The sequence below is a fragment of the Marmota marmota genome, unplaced genomic scaffold (assembly GCF_001458135.2).
Source record: "Marmota marmota marmota unplaced genomic scaffold, marMar, whole genome shotgun sequence".
NCBI classification, from domain to species: domain Eukaryota; kingdom Metazoa; phylum Chordata; class Mammalia; order Rodentia; family Sciuridae; genus Marmota; species Marmota marmota.
The window spans coordinates 6012053-6033842 of record NW_025999927.1 but is presented as its reverse complement, the minus strand read 5'-3'; the positions used below and the strand labels follow the sequence as shown (position 1 = coordinate 6033842).

General features: G+C 40.4%; 1 protein-coding gene and 1 long non-coding RNA gene across 2 annotated transcripts; both read right to left on the bottom strand.

The window, feature by feature from the left end:
* Positions 1-3867: 3867 nt before the first annotated feature.
* LOC125615914 lies at positions 3868-19828 on the bottom strand. Its single transcript, XR_007346522.1, has 3 exons — positions 19815-19828; positions 18531-18534; positions 3868-4387 (listed from the first exon to the last, which is right to left on the bottom strand). It is a non-coding gene; the product is annotated as an uncharacterized LOC125615914 (long non-coding RNA).
* On the bottom strand, positions 5938-11959 carry LOC107157937. The gene is made up of 3 exons (XM_048800406.1): positions 10480-11959; positions 8467-8473; positions 5938-7091 (listed from the first exon to the last, which is right to left on the bottom strand). The coding sequence occupies exons 1-3, from the start codon at positions 11671-11673 to the stop codon at positions 6415-6417; spliced, it is 1878 nt and encodes a 625-aa protein (XP_048656363.1). The 5' UTR covers positions 11674-11959; the 3' UTR covers positions 5938-6414.
* Positions 19829-21790: the final 1962 nt, after the last annotated feature.

The following is a 21790-nucleotide window of genomic DNA, read 5'->3' as shown; positions in this document are numbered from 1 at the left end:
ATAGGTAAGAGAAAAACAAAACAAAACAAAAAATTATCCAAAATGAGCAGAACATTAACTTGTCCCTGTTTGAAGACCACATAATCTTATATAGAAAACCTCAGAGATTCCACCAAAAATAATTAGAACTAATAAATTCAGTAGAGTTGAAGGATATAAGATCAACATATAAAAATCAATCACATTTCTAGACACAAATGTTGAACTGAGAAAGAAACCAAGAAAACAATACCTTTTATAATAGCTACAAAAATAAAATGCCCAGAAATAAATTTAATGAAGAAGGTGAAAATCTGTACTATAAAAACTGTAAAATACTGATGAAAGAAATGGAAGAAAACACAATTATATGGAAAGATATCCCAGGCTTGCAAATTTGAAGAAATATTTTTAGAATGTTCACACTATCTGAATGTACAGATTCAATATTATCTCTATGAAAATACCAGTAACATTCTTCACAGATCTAGAAAAAGCGATTCTGAAATTCACATGAAACCACAAGGGGACTTGATAGCCAAAGCAATTTTGAGTAAAGAGGACAAAGAGGCATTATACTACCTGACAGAAATAAAAAAGTTACAAAACTACAATAATGCAAACAGCAGGGTTCAAGCATAAACCATTACACAGAGACCAATGGAACAGTACAGAGTCAAGAGATACATTTATGTATTTATAACTGTTAATTATTTATTTATTTTCTTTTTTTATTGGTTATTCAAAACATTACGAAGCTCATGACATATCATCTATCATACATTTGATTCAAGTGGATTATGAACTCCCATTTTTACCCCAAATACAAATTGCAGAATCACATCGGTTACACATTCACATTTTTACATAATGCCATAATTTTTAAAAGGTGACAAGAACACCTTTTCAAAGGAAAATGATCCCTTTCGACAACTGTGCTGGGAAAACTGGATATCTGTGGGCAAAAGAATAAAATCAGACCATTATCTATCACCATATACAATGATCAACCCATAGTGGATTAAGATTTAAATTATGAAACCACTAAAAGAAAATCTAGGGGGGGATATTTCATGACATTGTTCTGATTATATCACACTAAAAACTTCATACAACAAAGGAAATGATCAACAAATGAAGAGACAAGCTACAGAATGGGAGAAAATGTTTGTAAGCTATACATCTGATAAGGGGTTACTATAAAAAATGTGTATGTGACTAGAAAATATCAATAGAAAGAAAGAAAATTACCCTCTTAAAACAGGAAATAGATATAGACATTTCTCAAAAAAAGATAGAAAATGTACACCACCACTAATCATCAGAAAATGCAAATCAAAGAAACAATGAGCTATCATGTCACACCTGTTAAAATGGCTCTTGTCAAAAACTCAAAAGCTAAGTGCTGTCATGGAAACATGAAGAAAATAGGACACTTATACACTGCTGGTAGGCATGTAAATTTGTAGAGTCCTTTTGAAAAGCAGCCTGGTGACTCCTCAATAAATTAAAAGTAGAACTATGACATGATCTGCAATCCCTCTACCAGGCAAATATAAAAAAGAGGTTGACCTCAGTATGTCAAACACAGGTCTGCATTCCCAGGTTTATTATGGAGCTTTTCACAATGTCCAAGAGGTGGAATCAACCAAAATGTCTATCAACAGATGAATGGATTTTTAAAAATTGGTAAATTCCATACTATTCAGACATTAGGAAAACAAAATCTCATCATTTGCAAAACCATGGATGCATCTGGAAAATATTAAGTGAAATGAGCCAGGCACAGAAAGAGAGATACTGCATGGTCTCACGCCAATCTGGAACCTTAAAAAGTTGAACTAATTGAAATGGTGGTTACCAGAGCCTGGAGTGGTCAGAGGGGAGCAGAGGATGGAAAGACATTAGCTAAAGGGTATACAATTAATGTTAGATGAAAGGAATACCATCAAAAATTGTCCAGAATAGGCCAGTGAATAAGACAACATAGGCAAGTGAATGTCAGGGGCCAAAAATGGCGGATGATTACAGGAGGGAGGAGAGAAACAGAAATGGCTACCAATGGTCATGAAGTTTTTTTTTTATGTGATGACAAAAATGGATTGTGTTGATGCATACATGACTCTGTGGTCATGTAAGTACTACTGGACTGCATACTTTAAACAGGTTTATAGTAAAATACGTGAATTAAACCTCAATAAAGTTATTTGTAAAATAAAAATCAGAAGCCAAATCTTGGCTTTGCAGAGAAAAATGAGCATTTCTATATATTATGGACTTGAAGTTAGGTGTAATAACCTGAAACAGCTTTGAAATTAGCTCTTTTGGGTTCAGGATCAGTGTGTTCCATGTGCACAAATGAGTGCTTACTGATTATACTGCCAGAGACCTGATTGCTACTTATTCTTTTTCAGTAATAGGATCTGTGACTGTGGACATCAAGCATATGATTATCTAGAATAAAGCTGTTATTTTCTATTGCACCTTGAAGATAAACATCGCAATGTGACAGTGTTCTGCTCAAGGGCACAATGTACAGGTGGTGTGTGTGTCTTAAATCCACTAAGTCTCCTTGAAAAAATGGAGGCCTCACTTCTGTGTTGTCCCCTTTGGTCAGGTTGAAGGGCAACCATCTGAAGTTAACAACACCTCCGGTAACTGTGGGATAGAAATTTGATTTGGAAGATCCTAGGTCCTGATGACATAGGAGACACCATACCTGCCTTAGGATGACTGTATTACATCGACAAACAATTAGTAGTACTCATACTTTTATATACCCTGGAATGTCTTTAAGGGAAACAATATAAACTATATTTTAAAAAGAAACAAATGGGTAATTTTTGGTGTAAACTGGACTACTATTTCTAAAATACTGTGGGCTAAACGAACAGAGAAACCCCTCTTTGTGTGCACACCTAGAAATCCTTCAAAAATTATAAAAATATATCTTCCTAGATACATGGCTATGCTGATGTGGAGGGAAGGAAATTCTTCAGAAGTGCGTAACATTGAATCCAGAAGGTCAAGAGTCTTGGAGCCATTGCTTCTCTATGGCATGTCTGCTCATTCCTATTGATACAGAAATCAAGATATTAATGGAGCAAGAATTAGAAAACTTCCAAACAAAAGTCTACTCTGGCTTGGATTTAGAGCAATTTATAGTACCCAGGTGACCAGAAAAACTAAAGAGCTAAAATATATATTTTATTGTTCTCAGATTATAAGTTCTTTCAGGAAATTAATAAGAGAAAACTAAAATTTTATTTTGGGGGGAACATTTAAAATACAGTCCTCAAAACTTTTCTAAAAAAAATAATATCAAGAAGCATAAAGTCACACAAAGAAATCTTCTTTAGATACAATGAAAGAGAAAAAAATAAGTGTGACTCAACAAAACCAACAAAATGTACAAGTCCAGATATGGAAATAAAGAGAGTGAATAGAGTGGTGATAAGAAGGGATATAAAATTATGTTGAAACTATAAATGTAAAAAGGCAGATTTGATTTTAAAACAGAACTTCAAGGATTACGAATGTGAAAGTGGAAGTTTGAATAATCATTTGATGGATGCGGTCAGCAAAAGATAGGAGACATTTGGAGAGACAGTAAATGGAAAGGCATATCTGAAAACAAGAAAAGAGAAAATTCACAAGACACAAAGATAAGAGATGGAAAATGGGAAGAGGAGGAAGCTGAAGTAAAGAGGAAAAAGGAAGCGTTTTGATATATGCTAAAAGATGAAAGAATCGAGAAGATGCAATTTTCAGGCACATGAGTGGATGATGTTTCAGCATTGATGAACGACACAAGCCCTGTTTCAGGAAGACCAATAGTTCCCTTGAAAGATCCGCAGATCCCAAACCCGGAATGAACCACGCGAGACACTGGCTGCAAAAAGCAGGAGGCGTTTATTCTCACACAGGCGCCTGCAGGTGCACAGCAATACCTCAGCCGGAGCCTCGGTTAACTGGCACACCGGGCTTCGGGGTACAGATCTTTTATAGGGAACAAGTGGGTTAGTTCTTAGCATAGCACAGCAACAGTCTTTCTATTGGTCCCTCTGAATCCAGCAGTTGGGTCACCTAGGGGGTAAACTTGTTTTTTTTCAACTTATTGTTCTCGGGAAAACCATAAAATTGCATCCTGTCCTTTTAGTTCCTGTTTTTAAACCTGCATCCTGTCCTTTTGGTTCCTGTTTTTAAACTTGTTCCTCAAGTTTGACCGTTAGGGTTATCTATATGGAACATCTTGTGGTAGCATTGTGCAGGACTCGAAATGCTACGTGCTGCTGGAGGGGTTTTGACATGGGGGTTGTGTAAGGGAGCATCTTGCAGCTTCAGGGCCCAGGGGTTAGATTTCCTAATGTTGGGCCTGGGGCCTTGAGGTCCTTCATTCCCCCCTTTTCTTTATCCGGGATATAATCCTATATCCATTGATCTACCTGCTCAGAATTCAGCATTTACACAGCTGATGGCTCAGCGTGTTGTTGGAGTACTTGATATTGCTGCGTGAGGACCATAGTTTGGATTACGGACAGTCTTTCTTTCATAAATTGCATTAATTTGTTAAATATGCAGGGTCCAAATGTTAAAATTAACAGTAATATAATCAAGGGGCCAGCTACAGTAGATAATATAGTAGTTAGCCAAGGGGATTTATTATACCAGCTTTCAAACCAACTTTGGGAGCCTCGCAGGGATTTTTCCCGTGCATCCAGTCTTTCTCTAAGCTTTGTCATAGACTCCCTTACTACCCCTGTGTGATCTGTGTAAAAGCAACAGTTTTCCTTTAAGACCGCACAAAGACCTCCTTCCTTCAAGAATAATAGGTCCAGACCTCGTCTATTCTGCAAAACAACCTCCGATAAGGAGGTTAGGGATTTTTCTAAAGCAGTTACAGAGGTTTCTATTGCTCTTAGGTCTTGTTGGATTGCAGTCTCCAGAATCCCTAGCTGTCGAGGGCCCTCAATCAGAGCTGCAGCCCCAGTCCCAACCCCTGCCAATACTCCTGCTCCTAACAAGACTGCCAGGGTAATGCTGATAGGCTCTCCGGTGAATCGAGTCCTGCTCATGAAATGTCCCTCAAATTCTTCTGTGGAATAATAGAGTAGCCGTGGATAGATCTGGACTAACACACAAAAATCTTTAGACTGGTTGAAATTGGCTATCGCAACACATGGTGTAATCCCAGTGTTACATGCCCAGTAGAGTCCTGTTGGAGGCACTAAGTAGCTGGATGTGTCAGAGGATGACACGGTTGCAGTACGTGCACAGAGCTCTTTTAACATAGAGGAGCCTCCTATGCATGTTCCTGTACCTGTTACTTCAGGCAGTGTCAACCTGTGTCTTGTTTCCCAGTTGCAGCTGGTGGAGGTGCCATAGGTGAAATTCCCATTAATAGCTACTCCTTCATAGTAGGGGGGGCTTGCCTGGAGGCAAATCCAGCAGGACTCAGTGAGATTGGGCTGGGTGGAATTAAGGGCTTGGTATCCCCCTTCAACTAGGTCCATGAGTCTTTCTCCTGACCCTGGTAAAGTAGGATTAGTGACAACTGGCACGGTCGGAGGAGTGGAGGGGGTTGGACGGATGGTATTAGATGGGGACGTTGGCCTTGAGGGTGCCTGTTTATATTTTTTAGGAGGAGGAGCCTTTTGATCTTGGAGTATCTTATTAGGGCCTATTGGCTAGGGGTCAGCTTTTATAGTTAACCTGATTTTGAAGAGGACCCCCGGGTCATATGCAGTCTGATGATATACCCGTAGTCCCCATAGCCTTCCTTGTAACCAATCTTTTGATGTTCTGCCTGCCTTAGTAAAGGTAATGTTTAAGGGGTTGCAGGCAAACATGGTACATGGCCAGTCCCCGTACCATAAGGTGTTGACTGTCCCAGGTGTACTTTTACAATAGTCTGTAGAGAGTGGGGGCTCATTCTGCTTTTCTCTTTTTACTTGGATCAAATCCCAGGATGAGCTAGGGTTCCAGTATGCATCCCCCGTAGTTTCACATCCCCAAGCCTTACAATAATAACTTTCATGTTGCCCACATTTACGTGCTTGCGACTTAATTCTCCCGTCCCTGGGGCATACATAGAATGATTTTTTCCTTAGAGCTGCCCGAGCCCTTGGGTCCCTACATCCTGCCGGATAGCGTGAGCAAGGGCAGCGCCCGCTGGAGATGCACACTTCTGGCCCACTCGGTTTAGCTGGGTCAGTAGTTGGAATATCAAAGTCTTCTGACCCAGCCAGTATGTGACAAAGATCTGGCTCCAGGTTAGGCCACCAAGCCCAGAGGGGGTATTTGTGGATGTTTTTTCCCAAATTATGTCTCGCGCCCCCGATATTATTTGCCATGTCTGGCGTATAGGCCGATTGGGGTCATAGAATTGGTGCCTAGCAACTGATATGGGGAAGATAGAGCACAGAGCAAGAAAAATCAACAGCGGGTAAGTCTTATCTTTAGCGGGTTCTGGGTGCGTTGCAATTTCCATTCAGGCTCTGGAGTGGCATCTGTGGGCTCCTGTGGATGTGCAGCTTTCACGTGGGAGGCGTGGATCCAAGCGGTGATGCCGTCTACTTTGATTGCAGTGGGAGTGGTCAGCAGAACGGTGTAGGGTCCTTTCCACCGCGGTTCGAGGTTCTTGCTCTGGTGCCTGCGTACCCAGACGGTGTCTCCAACTTTGAAGGGATGTGGCAGCGAGGGGGTTTTAAGTTCCTCCTTGTATGCTGCAGCTAGAGGCTTCCAGACCTCGTTCTGGACCAATTGCAAGGCACGCAAATGAGTCTGCATAGATGGGGTGAGGGAGGCATAGGTTTCAGTTTCATAAAAGTTAACAGCGGGTGGTGGTGCACCGTACAGAATCTCAAATGGGGTTAGTCCCTGTGGGCCTGGGGTGTTTCGGGCCAGGTAAAAGGCTAAAGGTAGGAGTTGTACCCAGTCTCTAGTGCCAGTTTCAAGCGTTAATTTAGTTAAAGTCTCCTTGATGGTTCTATTCATCCTTTCTACTTGTCCTGAACTTTGGGGTCTATAAGCACAATGTAATTTCCAATTAATCCCCAATGTATTGGCCACCATCTGACTTACCTGGGAGACGAATGCAGGCCCGTTATCTGACCCAATTGTCCCAGGTACCCCATATCTGGGAAAGATTTCTTCCAACAATTTCTTAGCGACCACCTTAGCAGTTTCATGCCGAGTCGGGAATGCCTCTGCCCATCCAGAGAAAGTGTCAACAAAAACCAAGAGATATTTGTAGCCATACATACCAGGTTTGATTTCAGTGAAGTCTATTTCCCAATGGGTTCCGGGCTTATGGCCTTTTACCCGGATCCCTGTTCCAATTTTGATCTTACCAGCATTTACCTGGGCACATGCTTGACAGTTTTCTGCTTCCTGGCGCAGAAGTTGATCCCTGTTCGGAAGATATAAAGTACCTTCCCCATGTTCTAAGAGTTCTTTCATCTTTTTAGCCCCAAGATGTGTTAGTCTGTGTAGGGACTTTACTAGTTGTTTTGAATTTTTGAGGGGCATGATAGTCTTTCCTCGATATTTCCAGACATTTTTCTCGGGGTCATAAGTGGCTCCCAGTTTCTGTATGGCACTTAAATCCTTGTCTTCATAGACCCAGTGTTCCTCATGGTCATCATGTTGTGGGTCTGCTCGTTGGGGCAATAGAGTCACTATCAAAAGTTGTGGCCCTAGGGCTGCTTTCTTGGCTGTTTCATCTGCTAATCTGTTCCCTCTGGCCTCTGGAGTATCCCCTTTTTGATGACCGGGACAATGCATGATACTTAACTTCTCAGGCAAAAACAAAGCTTTAAGCAAAGTTAATATTTCAGTCTTATTTTTGATCTCTTTTCCTTCTGAGGTTAGTAACCCCCAGCGCCTATAAATTTCTCCGTGTATATGAGCAGTAGCAAAGGCATATCTATTGTCGGTGTACACGTTTAGTCTCTTCCCCTCTGCCAACTTTAAAGCTTGAGTCAGAGCTATCAGTTCTGCCCGCTGAGCTGATGTTCCGCCCGGAAGTGCACTCGCCCATATTACCTCAGATTCGGTGGTGATGGCTGCTCCTGCTCGGCGTTCTCCATTGAGCAGATAACTGCTTCCATCTGTGTACCAGACCAGCTCCGCATCCTTCATCGGTTGGTCGGTGAGGTCTGGCCGGGTTCCCTGTGTCTCTGCAAGAATCTGCTGGCAGTTGTGAGGATCTGCTTTTCCTGGGAGCGGCAGGAGGGTCGCTGGATTCAGTGTCACCATGGGACCGAACTGAATTCGGTCGGTGTCCAATAACAAAGACTGGTAATGGGTGAGTCGGGCATTTGATATCCAGCGATCAGGTGGCTGGCGAATTACAGTCTCAATGGCATGAGGGGTTAATAGGGTTAATGGCTGTCCCAAAGTCAGTTTAGTGGCATCCTTAATCAGAAGAGCCACAGCTGCGATCATCCGGAGGCATGGTGGCCATCCTGTGGCCACTGGGTCTAATTTTTTTGACAGGTAGGCTATAGGTCGCTTCCAGGGCCCCAGTTTTTGGGTTAAAACCCCTTTTGCATAACCCTGTTTCTCATCTACGAATAGATCAAAGGGCTTGGTAACGTCCGGTAAGCCCAAAGCGGGGGCTGACAGAAGAGCCAATTTGATGTGATCAAATGCCAATTGATGTTCCTTAGTCCAAGTAAAGGAGTTACCTTGTTTAGTCAGTAGATACAAGGGGGCTGCTATCTCAGCAAACCCAGGAATCCAGAGTCTACAGAAACCTGCGGTCCCTAGAAATTCCCGCAGTTGCTTGGGACTCTGGGGGGTTGGTATACTTGAGATAGTCTCTTTTCTGGCAGTTGTCAACCATCGTTGACCATCATGGAGTTCATAGCCCAGATAGGTAACTTTTGTCTGACAGATTTGGGCCTTTTTTGCTGACGCCCTATACCCTAATAGTCCCAAAGTTTGCAATAATTCCTCCGTACCTGCCTGGCAATCTTCCTCGGAGGTCGCAGCCAGCAAGATGTCATCTACATATTGAAGCATGATTAGGGAAGGGTGTCTTACACGGAAGTCTGCCAAATCCTGATGCAAAGCCTCATCGAAGAGTGTTGGGCTGTTTTTAAATCCTTGTGGCAGTCTCGTCCAGGTCAGTTGTCCAGAGACTCCTCCTTCGGGATCTTTCCATTCGAATGCGAAGAGAGCCTGACTTTGGGGAGACAGTCTTAGGCAGAAAAAAGCATCTTTCAGATCCAGAACAGTATACCAAGTATGAGTAGGAGGCAAAGTGCTAAGGAGATTGTAAGGATTTGGCACTGTGGGGTGAATATCTTCTACCCTCTTGTTAACTTCCCTTAAGTCTTGGACCGGTCTGTAATCATTAGTCCCCGGCTTCTTAACTGGCAGTAATGGGGTGTTCCAGGGCGATTGGCAAGGTGTTAGGATGCCTTGGTCTAGGAGGCGTTTGATGTGCGGCTTGATGCCCTGGTAGGCCTCCCTTGACATAGGATATTGTTTGATATTGATGGGAGTAGCAGCGGCCTTTAGATGAATGACTATTGGAGGCCGTTGTTTTGCCATTCCCATTCCTCCGGTTTCAGCCCAGGCCTCCGGGTAGGAACTAAGCCAATAGTCCATGTCTCTCATAGATACCGAGGGTTTGTCAAAAAGTTTATATTCGTCTTCCAATTTGAAAGTCAATACATGTAAGGGAGTCTGGTTTGGCCCCGTGATGGAGGCACTTCCATCTTTAAAATAAATTTGGGCTCTCAATTTGGTCAATAAGTCTCTTCCCAGCAGTGGATACGGACAGTCAGGCACATGCAGAAACGAATGGGAAACCTTACCTGTGGCAAGGTGTACTTCTCTTTTAGTGGTCCATTGGTATGGTTTGCTCCCAGTGGCGCCTTGGACCCACGTCGTTTTGTGGCTCATGGGCCCTGGTGTCTGTGTCAGCACCGAATGTTGGGCTCCGGTATCCACTAGGAAGGTCACAGGTTGCCCCCCTACTTGTAGAGTTACCCGGGGCTCAGTGGGGAGCTCCTGGCCCTGACTCCCCTAATCTTCATCTAACGCTAGCAGTTGGGGGGTCCGATTTGTATCTCTTCTGGGGTTGGGGGGTCTCTTCGGGCAGTCTTTTACCCAGTGTCCTTTTTCCTTGCAGTAGGCACACTGGCCTCGGTCTACACGGGGTCTGCTTCGCTCCCTGTCCCTGCTTACCTTGTCTCCCTGATGTCCTGCCTGAACTACGGTGGCCAATATTTTACTTAGTTCCCTGTTACGCCTCCGGTCTTTTTCTCTTTCTCTTTTATCTGATTCCTCTCTAAGTTTAAGGTCTCGTTCTTCCTGCATCTTCCTAATCCTGTCTTCTCATTCTTCTGGAGTTTCTCTTTTGTTAAATATCTTTTCAGCTTCCTTCAATAAATCTGCTAGGGAAAAATCTTGTAAGTTATCTAATCTTTGCAATTTAGTCCTGATATCTGGGGCGGACTGCCAAATGAAAGCCATGGAAACGTTCCCTTTTTGGTCCTCACCATCAGGATCAAAGGGAGTAAACCTCCGATAAGCCTCTTTTAATCTTTCTAGGAATGCTGTCGGGGTTTCCTCTGACCCTTGGATAGTCTGTCTTACCTGAGCCAAATTGGTGGGCTGCCGCCCTGCTCCATGGAGACCCCCTATGAGTAACTGGCGATAGAGACGTAGGTGGTTCCTACCTGCTTCAGTTGTATAGTCCCAATTTGGCCGGGTTAAGGGAAAAGCTTCGTTAATCAAATTTGGGAGTTGGGTGGGACGCCCGTCGTCCCCTGGCACATTTTTGCGAGCTTCCAAAAGAACCCTTTGTTTCTCCTCTGAAGTGAGGAGTATCTGCAGGAGCTGCTGGCAATCATCCCATGTTAGCTGGTGGGTTACTAGAATAGACTCAATCAAAGAGGTTAGGGCTACGGGATCCTTGGTAAAGGAAGGGTTATGGGTTTTCCAGTTATAAAGATCAGAGGCAGAGAAAGGCCAGTACTGATATTGGCCGTTGGGGCCCCCCGTCTGTCGCAGGGGGAGAACTCTAGAGGTGTCCCCTGAGGCGGTGTGATCTCGGCGTCCCTGGAGTCGTCCCACCATGGGAGATGGATCCGGGGGAGCACTGGCGGTTGGGCCTTCCTGGTTTTCGTCCTCGGAGGATGGTTGATCAGGTTCAGGGGCTTGTAAGGGTTGGGGCTGATAGGGAGGAGGCTCATCAGTCAGCAGGTCAATCAGGGCTGAGTCTTCTGGTGGTAGAACTTTCTTTGGTGTTGCCCCTGATTTAATTAAGGTCTCAGATTTGTTAAGAACAGGGTAAAGGTGAGAGGTTTGGGGAGGGGGAACTGGGATGAGGGGAGCAGAGGGTTCAAGGGGAGAGCGGAGAGGGGGCTTGGGTGGAGAGAAAGGAGCAACCCAAGGGGGTGGGTTGGAGGCTAAGTCCTCCCAGGTGACAATGTAGGGTATCTGGTCAGGGTGTCCATGAGGACCGTGGGTGAAGATTCGGGTTTTCACCTGTAAGATAAGATCAATGTTAAAGGTCCCTTCTGCTGGCCAGCCGGTGTTGAATGCTGGCCATTCTGAAGTACAGAGAGTTTTCCACTTTTTCTTCTTGACTGCCATGGACAGGTTGTTTGCCCGATCTTGAATGTCTTGCCAATGATCTAGAGTGAGGCTCAAAGGGGTTGTTAGTGATTGTCCCATGTTAGTTTCGGAGAGAAAGTAAAGAGACAAACACACAGACACAAAGACGAGACCGAACAGGAAGAGCGCTGCGCGGCTTCGGTGGAAACCGAAAGTATCAGATGGCCTGGGAGAAGTACGTGCTTCTCCGTTGCCTACAAAGACAGTGTATCCCTCGGAAACACTGGGGGCCCCGAAGAAATGGACCCCTCTGATCCCTGGGACGTCTCCCAGGGTGGCAGGGGAGAAGTCCGAGTTCGTCAACTCCTTCTCAAGCTGCCTCAGAATACTGGATGACTATGCATAGTCTTACAGACGCCACGCAAAACACTGAACATTAGACCAACAAATCAGAGAGCTCGAGCTGGCCGGCTTACCTCCCAGTGGTGTCGGGTGTCCTCCGGATAGGGATCTGGGTCGGAACCGGGATCTCGGATCTCGGTGGAACCTCCACAATGAAAGATCCGCAGATCCCAAACCCGGAATGAACCATGCGAGACACTGGCTGCAAAAAGCAGGAGGCGTTTATTCTCACACAGGCGCCTGTGGGTGCACAGCAATACCTCAGCCGGAGCCTCGGTTAACTGGCACACCGGGCTTTGGGGTACAGATCTTTTATAGGGAACAAGTGGGTTAGTTCTTAGCATAGCACAGCAACAGTCTTTCTATTGGTCCCTCTGAATCCAGCAGTTGGGTCACCTAGGGGGTAAACTTGTTTTTTTTCAACTTATTGTTCTCGGGAAAACCATAAAATTGCATCCTGTCCTTTTAGTTCCTGTTTTTAAACCTGCATCCTGTCCTTTTGGTTCCTGTTTTTAAACCTGCATCCTGTCCTTTTGGTTCCTGTTTTTAAACTTGTTCCTCAAGTTTGACCGTTAGGGTTATCTATATGGAACATCTTGTGGTAGCATTGTGCAGGACTCGAAATGCTACGTGCTGCTGGAGGGGTTTTGACATGGGGGTTGTGTAAGGGAGCATCTTGCAGCTTCAGGGCCCAGGGGTTAGATTTCCTAATGTTGGGCCTGGGGCCTTGAGGTCCTTCACCCTAAACAGAAATGAACATGAATTGATACCCAGAGACATCATTATGAACATAAAAATAAAATGAAATAAAATCAGAAGGTTTAAAAGCAGCCAAAGGGTGCTGGACCCCCTCCAAAGGAGGCGCAGGAGGTGTAGTGAATTCTTGCTTCAATGGAAGAACCATGGCGGCCAGGACTCAGAGCAATGGTGTCTCTGACCTGAGAGGAGTCTGTCACCCACTTAGAATCCTGTCCCAGGAGTGCTGCCTTTCAGAAATGAAGACGTGCCTTAAAGAGCTTATTTCTAAAAGATCTTCTCTGAGGTAAGTTTTAAAGACTCTGTCTAAAGAGGAGAAATTCTGTAAAAGATGGAGGGTATGGAATGGAAGAATGATGAGCTTACAAGGTGTTACACATTGAGTAAATCCAAGAAAAAGTGTTATGGCTTTCAGTTTCTCTTTAACAATTTCCTGAAACCAGTAAAGGTTCATTAATGAGGTGGCAAGGAAGATTAAAGCTCAAAAGTTTAATCAAAATTTCTATTTCAAGTGTAAATGCTTTAGAAAGGTCTTCTAATGCATAGCAAGTTTATCCCTACACGCCCTAGAGGTAATATAGATGAAACAGAAAACAAGTAAGAACCAGAAAGCCAGAGCATGAATTGGTGGTCTACCTGTGCCAAAATCATTCATAAGTTAAAATAATTGCTACAAATATTACTCTAGAAAGAGGCAAAAATATATTTTTCTCCATGAAAATTGTATATAAGACAAAGTTACATAGACTAACAATGCTAAGAAAAGTCTAAGGACTCCGAGGGGACTTGATGTTTAACTAAATAGCTGTGACATAAAATTGGGTCTCACATTTGACTGTAAAACATGAAAAGATTCAGCTCAATCTATATTCCTGAAAATCTGAAATAGAATCATTATCAGGAAGAAAATATCCTACAAATGCTCTACAAACAGAAGATGAGAACTATCTCTGGGATATTGTAGATTCATAGAGAAGTTATGAAGTGACAGAAGCAAGTTAGCAAAATGGAATGCAATAAAGAAAAACAAATAGACCCCGTAAACCACTTCTTAAATCATGGTTACTATGTACATAAGCAATGGCTTTATTATAACTACACATTCTTTAATTCTTCCATTCCATGATAATTTGCTAAATTAAGGTTTTCTAAATGAAAACAAGAAAAAATGCCATGAAGTACAATAGAAATGGGAGCTGTTAAAACATCTTTAATAGACCTGGGGATGTAGCTCAATAGTGGATCACTAGCTATCACTAGCTAGGCATGAACAAGGCCCTGGATTCAACCCCCAGTACAGCTAAAACAAAACAACAACAGCAACAGCTGCGCCCCCAACCTAAACCCCCATCTTTCTTTCAAGTGTCAATTATAGAATCTGAATGATTAGTCAGTTTTTGATATGCATTTTCACATGTACACCTTTAATTGGCAAGTTTAAATATGCATCTATATTTATCTTGATGTCATTTACTCTACATATGCTGACATTTGTTCCAAATGTTAAAGAATAATTTTAAAATGATTTCCATAGAGAAATATAAAAATTTCTACAGTAAAAATTCAACCAAATGTTAATATAATATTAAATCTAACAATAAGGCACAGAAGATAAAATGATCTCAGGAAAATTATGAAATATACAGGAATATCAAAATAAGAACCGCTAAGTACAAAATAGCTAAGTACAAAATTTCTCTGAGAAATGTAACAATAAGTGGAAAACTAATATACCTGGGATTTGATGCACTGTGATCACATACCACAGGGATGCATTTTCTTTGCAAAATGTGTCTATTTGGTCAAATAAATTAGTTGGAAAAACCAAGAAAATTTTTGAAATGATATCATGAGTTGGAAATCTGCCACCCTAGATAATAAGTCATATTGATAAAGAAGAGTCAAATAAATTGATGCCAAAAATTATAGGAAGAGAAAGTGTATAAACAGACGTTCAAAATGTGATAAAGGAGCATCTGAAGCCAGTACTAGGTTGGATCATTGCTTTTGTCAAGCTAAGTCAATAGAATGAATAATTTAATAGTTCAAGTCTGTTCCCTCTTATCATTTACTCAGCTATATTATGAATAGACTAAATATTTACATGCAAAGAGAAACTGTAACATACTAGAAGGAAATACAAGGAAGTTGGGCAAATATTTTCAAGCATGAAGTCAAAGGTAGAAAATGTTAATATGTGGATCCAACTCCTCTGGGTTCAAAAGGAAGTTGGCAGAGTTTTGACACATATGATTCAAAAGTGTGTTTAAAATTGAGGACAAAAGTCTGTATAACTAAATTAAATTGTTCTGTTGCTTAGTATGTAAAGATATAAAATCTTTCATATGAAAGTAGTATATAAAAATTATAACTAGATTGGCATGGGCTATTCAAAATTAATAAAATATGATTTAAAAATCTGAATACATTTTAGCAGAAATGAATAATATAGATAACCATCTATATTGTGGAGATAGTGGGAAATCCTATACACACAGCACACACAGAGAATGGTATTATCTGGTCATTTTGATAACAAAAGTCAAACACTTGTGCAGCAGATGACATTTGACATTTGAATGCCACTTTCTGTCTAGTAATGAGTGCAGGAAGAGATACCATAAAAGATTTTACAACTTTAGCTCTCTTTCTACTTAAAAGTAGCCAGGGTTTCATTTCCATAACACAAATATAGTAATATATTCCTTGATGCATTGAATTTATCAACATTGAAATAAACTGGCATTCTATAAAAAAGAAAAATCTACCAAATTGTATATATTTAGTTTCCCATTTATGAACAATAAATAAATAGAGAAAATGGAATCTATGCAAAAGTTATCTTTGAGTGATGGGATTCCAGGACCTTTAGGCTACAGTGCACATGTTATAATTATGTAATTATAAGAATATAAAATATAAATGAAATATATGTAAAGTAGAAACTGTAATTTTTCCACCATTGAGTAGTACCTCTTACTGAACAAAGAAAGTCATGAACATTTCTTTATTGGATAAATTCTCCTTACTGAGTACCTGCTCAAGCTTCTTCTAGAGCCTCACTGCTAAGTGCTTCCAGGTGGGATAGCATCCTTTCTTTTCTGATGTACATCCTATTGACCTGTAAGTGGTCCTTTTCTTTAAGTTCTGGTGTCCCCATACTTTACAGCCCAAGTGCTGTGAACCCCAGCATATTAGCTTCCAGAGAGAGTGTGAGTTTCTCTGTTCAGTTATATCCCACTTCCTGTCTCCTTAGCATCTTGTCATTGCCTTGAACTCTTGCTTGCTCTCTCTTCTGACACTAATAGATATAGTGCTGACCTCATTTTTCAGCTAGCACATTAAAAAAAAAAAAAACAAATAACCACCTCACAGCAAAGAACTTGGAGGAGGTCCTGCAACAGAAGGATTAGCAGGCAATGAATTGTTCAGACAGACAGAAAGATATTGGGTAATTATGACCTCATTATCATTTAAAATACCTCCTCTCCCTGGTGAAAAAATAACATGTTGCAGGTTCATAGAAGTTGTATTATGTCTAAAATGCAAATTGCAATTCTGTTCATATTATATGGAAATAAAGTGAAGCACCAAGTGGTGTGGTCATAAAGTCTTTATTTGCACATTAAATTTGTTTTAAGGAGTAAAGTACGAAGCCATCCAGCTACAGTGAAACTTCTAAACTAGTTTCAATATAACATGAATCTAATTAAAGTTTTTATTGTATGTGAATTTGATTTTCAAAAAATATATGTATTTTGACTTTCAACTATATAATAATGTATTTGTCAATTGTTACTTAATAAAATTCAGACTACCTAATAATACTTTTATGAACTTCCTGGTATACGGCTGGTAATGTGGTTCATTAAGTATTTTTATGCAGAATATGTTTCTATGTAAGTAAATTAATCACAGTGACGTTAGATAAAGTAATTTTTCAAGAATTTGTAAGATTTAAATAATAGCTGCAATTGTTTTCATAACAATATAGGAAGAAAATTTTAAAAATAAAATGTTTCTTGAAAATTGGAACAGATGAAATAGGATTTAGAATTTTTCAGCTAGAAAAAAATAAACTCAGGGTAGACTAACAAGAGGAATTCAGTTTCTTAACTGTGTTGGGCAAATTCTCTTTGATTTCCCACTAGTAAAATAAAAGAGTTGCAGCATGAGCCATCACCAGAATGCTTGCTGATATTTTTCCTTTTTAATGAACTCTTTTGATTTGAATTGCCTCAAAGTTGGGGTGGGGAGGATATTGGATTAAGCACCTTTTACAGCTTTCTGTGTCTACTTCCTTAAGGATGCTTGTTTACTTTTCTGGAATGGGTATCAAAGGAGGAAGTCTGACTTAAAAAAAAATGTATCGAGCAATCCCATCACAACACACAGTCGCCTGACTTTGCTTTGGAGTTTAACCATGCAACATAAAAGGTCATGATCTTAAAAATCCCCCAGTCCTTAATTAGCCAACTGTGGACTCTAGATACTAACCATTCAACAAGAAACAACCATCAAATTTAAACTCCTAGACCAGTGGTTATTAGGTCTTAATGTTTTGTCCTATTAACTTTATTTATTTTCTGTGTTTTTTTTTTGGGGGGGGGGCGGTTATTGGGGATTTAACCCAGGGGTGCTTCACCCCTCAGTTATATCCCCAGTCCATTTTTATCTTTTATTTTTGAGACAAGCTTTTGCTAAGTTGCTGAGCATCTTACTAAATTGCTGAGGCTGGCCTTAAATTCATGATCCTCCTGCTTCAGCCTCTTGAGTTGCTGGTTTGACAGGCACATGCCACTGCACTCAGCTTTTGTTCAATTAATTTTAGATGACTCGACAGTGGAAATATTTTTGACAATGCAAGCAATTATATTAAGAAATCTATTTTGGAATAATATAATTGTGAAGACAAAATTGTGACTGTTAATTAAAGTTGATGTTGAGGTGATTTAATTTAGGAACACTTAATGAATTATTCGGTTGCTTTAACTTGAAAATTTTTTGTTACATATTTTATTTACTTACCTTAAATAGTCCTACTTCTGAAACAAATTATATCTAGTTAATGGACATTCATAAGGAAGTTGGTACTTAAATATTTGTTTGATTTTTATCTTTAACTAGTCAGTCTAAATTAAATGAATGAAAAGAAAATCTTCATGTCTCTTGCAGAAATGACCAAAATAATTTCCAATTACTTATATTTAGTGTCAACCAGATTTTATGTGCTCATCAGATAATAATAATATGCACACAACATGAAAATCTCTCTTCCTTTTCTACAGATTTGAACTGCTTGTTGTTGATGGTGAACAGATAATAAGAAAAACTATATTTCAGTCTCAAGATTGCATATCATATTGTAATTTAGCAAATTCATCATTTGAGTTCTTTGAACCACCCACACCTTTGAGAGTAAAACAAAAGACTTTAATTGGGTTAGAAAAATTATGTTTATTTATTTATTTTCTCTTTTAAAATAGTGCATTATATTTATACATAATATTTGAGTTCATTTTGATGTAATTATACAAGTATAAAATAAAATTTCTCCAATTCGGTTCCCAGTACTTTTCCTTTCCCTCCCCTTCTTCCTCTTCGTGTCCTTTCTTCTATTCTACTGCTATTTCTTCTATTTATTTTAAATTACTACATTATGGATGTACCTAAGGATAAAATTCACTGGTATATTCATATATGTGCATAGAAAACTTTGGCCAGATTCATCCCACAGTTCCTCCCTTTTCCCATAACTTCTCCCTTCACCTCCATCCCCTTCCTCCCTTCTATTTTCATGGAATCCCCACCACACACACTTTTCTGTTCCCCCTATTTTGGCCTAGCTTTTGCATATGAAGGAAAACATTTAAACCTTGAATTTCAGGGTCTGGCTTATTTCAATGAACATGATATTCTCCAGTTCCATCCATTTACCAATAAATGCCATAATTTAATTCTTCTTTATGGCTGAGTAAAACTCCACTCTGTATATCAATGACATTTTCTTTATCCATTAATCTGTTGATGGGCACCTGGGCTGGTTTCCTAACTTGGCTATTGTAAATTGTTCTGCTATAAGCATGGATGTGCCTATATCATTATAGTATGCTGAGTTTAGATCTTCTGAATAAATACCAAGGAGTGGGACAGCTGGGTCATATGTTGGTTCCATTCCTAGTTTTATGAAGAATCTCCATACTGGTGAGTGCAGGATCTGGATCATAGTCTTTGATTGTCCTGTGGCTGCGGAGTACCTGCAAACACTAGGAATTTCCTATACAAAATGTATGGATCACAATTTCCCAGTTGCTGTGGTGACCCCCTGTTCATGAAGGCTCTGTGCAAAGAAGGGAAGCTGTGTCAGTCTTGGCCTAGATCTCAGACACCAATTTCCAGGGATAGAGAATTCTGAGCATAGCAAGATAACTGCAGTGTTTTGCCAGTGCTGTAAGCTCCAAGCTTGCCTGCTTAATAGAAACTTTGGATAATGGGCTTCCTGGGTGCCCCTGGAATCTCCTTGCATTGCACCAGTGGAATAGCTACAAAAATGTTTCCAGTCCTATAACTATCTAGTACATAGAAAACAATGCCTCTTTGGTCTTTAACTTCCTGATTATAAGATCCTATATAATAAGCATGCTGGGCCAGCTCTGTGTCACTGCTTCTCAGAGATCACTGTCTCACCTGATTCCAGCTTTCCTTCTGAGTGTTTATGTGGTTTTCTTAATCCCGCGTCACCCATCAGCTGCATCTGAATTAACAGCTGGGTAGGTTGTGGCACCACACTGCTTTCCAGAGGGATTGTATTAGTGTGCAGTCCTACCAACAATGTACAAGTGTACATTTCCCCCCACATCCTCACCAGCAATTATTATTATTTGTGTTTTTAACCATTGCTATTATGACTTGAGTAAGAGGAAATCTTACTGTAGTTTTGATTTTGATCTGCATTTCTTTGATTTCAAGGAATGTTGAACAATTTTTCTTATATTTTTTGGCCAGTTGGGTTCCTTGTTTGAGAAGTATCTCTTTAGTTTTTGCCTATTTGTTAATTGCATTATTTAGGTGGTTTTTTTTGTGATGTGTTTTGAGTTCCTCACATATTATGGATATTAATGGTGGAGATCTCACATTAGGCTCTTTTGTTCCCTTATTTCCTTTGCTGTGAAGAAGCTTTTGGATTTGAAGCCATCCCACTTATTGATTCTTGATATTATTTGTTGAGCTTTAAAGAGTCTTTTTTAAGGAAGTTGGTGACTGCTCTAATACGTTGGATTGTTGGGCTTATATATTTCTTTAAGTAATCATAAAATTTCTGGTCTAATTACTAAGTTTGTGATCCATTTGAGTTGACCCTTGTTGAGGGTGAGAGTTTCATTCTTCCACATATGAAAATGCAGTTTTCCAGCACAATCTGTTAAAAAGGCTATCTTTTCTCCAGTGTATGTTTCTGGCAACTTCATCAAGTATCGGATGACTGTATCCATGAGAGTTGTCTCTGTGGCTGATATTGTATTCCATTGGCCTTCCTGTCTATTTTGATGCTGGTGCCATACTGTTTTTGTTACTAGAGCTCTGTAGCATCATTTCAGGTCTGGAATTGTTCTGTCTCCAGCTTTGCTCTTCTTGCTCATGATGGCTTTGGCTATTCTGAATCTCTTATTCTTCCAAATGAATTTAGAACTGTTTTTCCTAGTTCTGTGATGAATTTTATTGATATTTTGATGGGGATTGCATTGAATCTGTGTAGTGCTTTTGATAGTATGGTAATTTGATAATATTAATCCTGCCTACTCAAAAACATGGGAGGTCTTCCTTCTTCTTAGGTCTTCTTAAATTTCTTTCAGCATTCTATAGAAACTCTATTTACTATACGAGCTCATAAACACATCATTTTTATTATTATTCAAATAGTCTATAATCCTGTATTGATAAAATAAAATTATAATCATTTTCTATTTTTAACTTGGCCCTTTCTTTACTTGTTTTCATAACTTTATTCCCATTCAATGTGCCTGGTCAGTTTTTGAGACATTCCATGGCTTTTCCTTTAAGTTCTGCATGTAATTAGTTAATAATTCTGTGCTTGCATAATGTCTAAGGGGTATAACCTACTCCTGTGTTATGTGTTGAGAGGTCAACACATAAACACATAACCTACTCCCTGTCCTCTCAACACTTTGACTCTTAGGAAGAGTCAAAGTGGCAGGAGCATAAGTCACACCACTGACGCCTGTCCTCATGGTGAGAAGCCCTGCACCTTGCCTCAGCTCATTAAGAGCGGAGTTTTTTTGTGGCTTCTTGCTGTGAACTTCCAGGAACTGTGCTAGGAACTTGAACTTCAGGGATTCTTGAAATTCCACAGCAGCATCATGGTCACGAGCAGGATCATTTTTAGTCCTCAACTTTCCTGCTCTGGTTGCTGGGCGATCACGCCCCTGAGTATCATTTCTATGAGATCATGAAAGAACAGTGAGTCACTAAACAGCACAAACCTTTCTGTCCTTTTCCAATGGGGCCCATCCATGCTGCCTCCCCTCCCTCTTTCCTCCTCCCTCCCTGCCTCCCCTCCTATCCTGTCCCTCTCCTCCTCATCTTTCTTCCAGTGATTCTGAGTATCTGTGCCCTTTGATTCTCTGATGTGTCATGTATCTGCCTTTTTTCTCACCAAATTAGGTTTTCTTCCTGTCATCTAATGAGAGGGAACATTTAAGTTTTGTTTTGCAGTGTGTAATGGAGCTTTGCCCTCATAGATATTCTCCCAACATTTTCCTCCTATTTTTATGAAAATAAAAAATGAATAATTTGAATTCTAGGCCAGATTTTATGATTAGCTATGGATTATTTATTTATTTGAGTATTCTTTCCATCTGCATTTATGAGCACCTCGTATTTTCTCAGCGCATTACTGGTGTGTGCAGTGGAGATTCAATAATGCAAAAAAAACTAAATCAAACCCTTCAGACATCAGCTTCCCCACAAGGCTTATATACTTTGCTCCAACCATCCTGTGAGCTGAGATCAAGTGTATGATGAAAGGATCTGGTGAAGGACATTCCCCAGACTTGGGAACCAG